Consider the following 3,579-nt stretch of genomic DNA (forward strand, 5'->3'; position numbering starts at 1 on the left):
GATCTTCTCACACCACCTCCATCCACCTCCGCTATAGCCCACTCACAGGGAACTCCCTGCTCACACCCACACCCCTATCGCACTCCCCCCATCAAAAAGCCAATGGGAACACTTACAACCCTTTCGTACAACACTCTTACAGACAGCCGCCCCTGCCCCTAACAGCTCCACCCCCTCTGTAAACCCAGGCTGCTCCCTCACCACCCCCTCCAGTCCCCTCACTCCTGTACCCAGCCCAAGGGAAACCCCTCCAACCCACGCCCCCTCCATCCCCCCCCTACCAGCCCGCACAGGAACCCCTCCAACCCTCATACCTTCTCCATCCCCCCCACTCCTGTACCCAGCCACACTGCAACCCTTCCACTAGTGTCATCTGCAAACTTGCTGAGGGTGCAGTCCACGCCATCCTCCAGATCATTAATGAAGATATTGAACAAAACCGGCCCCAGGACCAACCCCTGGGGCACTCTGCTTGAAACCGGCTGCCAACTAGACATGGAGCCGTTGATCACTACCCGTTGAGCCCGAGGATCTGGCCAGCTTTCTATCCACCTTATAGTCCATTCAACCAGCCCATACTACTTTAACTTGCCAGCAAGAATACTGTGGGAGACAGTATCAAAAGCTTTGCTAAAGTCCAGATATATCACGTCCACCGCTTTCCCCATATCCACAGAGCCCGTTATCTCATCGTAGAAGGCAATCAGGTTGGTCAGGCACGACTTGCCCTTGGTGAATCTATCCCCTTGGTGAATCTATCCCCAATTTCTCCATCCCCACCCGAGGAGTATCATGAACCCATGATTAGGGGTGAAGCTGTTACCTGGGGTTCTTTCAACCCAAAGCTCTTGGTAATGTTTACCCTGCGTCAGAAGGTGTCAGGAAATAAATCGGGGGGGAGACACGGCTGCCCGACCGATCGATGGCTGGCACAGACAGGACAACAATGAAAGCTAAACTTTACTTAGTCTCCAGCACTCTCACACGTCCGCAACAGGTCAGTAAAACACCCCCAACCCTTGATAATTACCGTAGCCAAGCGTGGCTCTCGAGTGACACCGCGCGGCAGGCTGCCAGCGGCCAACCGTCTGCCGGTGGGGACCCCGAGAAGCGTCCGGAGGGAGCGTCCCTGAAAAAACCCTCCCAAAGACTCCAACTAACTCAAACTTCCCCCCTCGTTTATACGTTAGTAATAGGATGACATGTCACTTAAAGAAAACTTGCTAAGGAAGCGGTTTTTGAAGGTCAAGCACAAGGTTTCCTTCTGATCATCAATTTAAGCAGATATGGGTGGTTTTAGCCTGTTCGTGCCTTCGTGCCCTGATGGCCAGATTCCTGTTTTGCTAAAATACGAGTATCAGCAATTTCTACATTCTTAGCAGGAAGGGCGCGGGGTCAAGCCTCCCTTTCTGTGGTTCCCACCTCCCTCCCCTCCCGCCGTGGTCACGCTAAGGCCGTGGCATGGCCGGCTGACTTGGCTATTGTGTGAGCGCGGCACGGCCACCTGACGGCCGGTCGACTTGGCTATGGTTGTCAATAAGCAATAGTGATCCAGGCACGTTACTTGTTTCCAAGATCTCCCTGACCGACGTCTCCGGCGCCCACTATGGGCCGGAGCAGGAAGTGCAGGATGAGGTGCCCAGCAGAGCTCGGAGAGGCACCCGGAGGAACCTGCTGGAGCCCCAAAGAAGGAGAATCCGTCCGGGCTGCCGGCTGCCAGCAGAGGCGCCCGAGGACAAAGGTGCCATCCTGCAGAGGGGCAGGACTCTTGGGTTCTCCTCCGGCTCAGGGAGGGGAGTGGGGTGTAGTGGTTAGAGCACGGGGAGCTGGGAGCCAGGATACCTGGGTTTGCCCCAGGCTCAGGGAGGGGAGTGGGGTGTAGTGGTTAGAGCACGGGGAGCTGGGAGCCAGGATACCTGGGTTTGCCCCAGGCTCAGGGAGGGGAGTGGGGTGTAGTGGTTAGAGCACGGGGAGCTGGGAGCCAGGATACCTGGGTTTGCCCCAGGCTCAGGGAGGGGAGTGGGGTGTAGTGGTTAGAGCACGGGGAGCTGGGAGCCAGGATACCTGGGTTTGCCCCAGGCTCAGGGAGGGGAGTGGGGTCTAGTGGTTAGAGTGGGGGGGGCTGGGAGCCAGGAGACTCCTGGGTTCTCTCCCCCAGTGACCCTGCGCCCTGTCCCCGCAGCGGAAGCCCCGTCTGGCATTGGGGACCTGGTTCTGGCAGCTGAGCTGATGGAGATGGCCGGGGTGTCCCCCTGCTATGCCCAGCCCCAGTGTGAGACCCAGCCGGCTGTGCAGCATGACCACGGGGCCTACGGCGTCCCCCAGGAGCCAGCCGCGCTGGGCCGCATGGTGCGGGAGCTGCAGGAGACGGTGCATCGGCAGAGCCAGCTGCTGCAGAGTTTGCAGGAGGCCCTGGCCACCAGCCAGGAGCGCTGCCAGGAGCTGCAGGTGAGGGGCGAGGCACTAGGGGGCGCTGTGCTGCAAGGAGGGGGCATGGGCATCATTGCAGGGGGCACCCTTCCCATACCCCACCCCAGAGTCAGCCGCATCCCAGCGCCGAGTGAGGGTTCCCCGGATACCCAGCCCCTGTACCCTACCCCAGATGAGCTGGGCGAAGGGTCCCCAGATACCCAGCCCCGCCCCAGGGTCAGCTGCATTCCAGCACCAGGCAAGGGGTCCCCGGATACCCAGCCCGTGTGCCCCACCCCAGATGGGCTGGGTGAGGGGTTCCTGGATACGCAGCCTCACCCCAGAGTCAGCCGCATCCCAGCGCTGGGCGAGGGGTCCCCGGATACCCAGCACCTGTGCCCCATCCCAGATGGACCAGGCGAGGCGTTCCCGGATACCCAGCCCCTGCGCCCCACCCCAGATGGGCTGGGTGAGGGGTCACTGGATACGCAGCCCCACCTCAGAGTCAGCCGCATCCCAGCGCCGGGCGAGGGGACCCCGGATACCCAGCCCCTGCACCCCACCCCAGATGGGTTGGGTGAGGGGTCCCCCAATACCCAGCCGCATCTCTGGCTTTGCGTGCTGCAGGAGAGGTCGGAGAGCGAGTGCTGGGCGCTGGCATTGGAGCTAGGCCAGCGGATCGCGGCGCTGGAGGAGGAGAACCGGAACCTGCGGTGTGAGCGGGAGCAGCTGGAGAGCCGGACGCAGGGGCTGCGGGAGGAGCTGGAGCGGAGCCGCAGCACGGTGCTGCACATCAGCCACAAGCTGAAGGAGCAGGGGGGCCGGGGAGGGCCGGGCCGGTTCTGCCTGGCCAGCGTCCGGGACGACGGCAAGTGGCTACGGTTCTACACCGGCTTTGGCAGCGCCCAGCGCCTGGCCGCATTCCTGGCCTTCCTGACGGAGGGGGAGCTGCAGCGGGGGGCCGAGCCGGGCCCCCCCAGCGCCCTGAGCCCCGAGGACCAGCTCTTCCTGGTACTCGTGCGGTTGCGGCTGGGGCTGCTCCTGCAGGATCTGGCCTTTCGCTTCCATCTCTCCGAGGCCACCGCCTCCCGCTACTGGCTCAGCTGGACCCAGCTCATGGAGACCCGGCTGGCCCAGGTGAGCCCCCGCCCTGGGGCCGGTGCTCCCTAG

The 3,579-nt window shown here is 62.3% G+C and overlaps 1 protein-coding gene across 1 annotated transcript; it reads left to right on the forward strand.

Moving 5' to 3' along the window:
- The first annotated feature begins 370 nt into the window (after positions 1–370).
- Positions 371–3,579, forward strand: LOC116832320 (uncharacterized). The gene is made up of 4 exons (XM_032793013.2): positions 371–997; positions 1,576–1,741; positions 2,183–2,448; positions 3,037–3,579. Exons 1-4 carry the CDS (start codon positions 923–925, stop codon positions 3,577–3,579), a joined length of 1,050 nt encoding a protein of 349 aa, XP_032648904.1. The 5' UTR covers positions 371–922.

Source organism: Chelonoidis abingdonii, chromosome 11 (genome assembly GCF_003597395.2).
Source record: "Chelonoidis abingdonii isolate Lonesome George chromosome 11, CheloAbing_2.0, whole genome shotgun sequence".
Lineage (NCBI taxonomy): Eukaryota > Metazoa > Chordata > Testudines > Testudinidae > Chelonoidis > Chelonoidis abingdonii.

Bases quoted from the DNA above. Each gene is read 5' to 3' on its own strand.
- LOC116832320 (XM_032793013.2), top strand. From the start codon at position 923: ATGGCTGGCACAGACAGGACAACAATGAAAGCTAAACTTTACTTAGTC. The intron at 998-1,575 runs GTCAGTAAAACA...CTTGTTTCCAAG, and splicing joins CTCTCACACGTCCGCAACAG to ATCTCCCTGACCGACGTCTC. The intron at 2,449-3,036 runs GTGAGGGGCGAG...TGCGTGCTGCAG, and splicing joins AGCGCTGCCAGGAGCTGCAG to GAGAGGTCGGAGAGCGAGTG.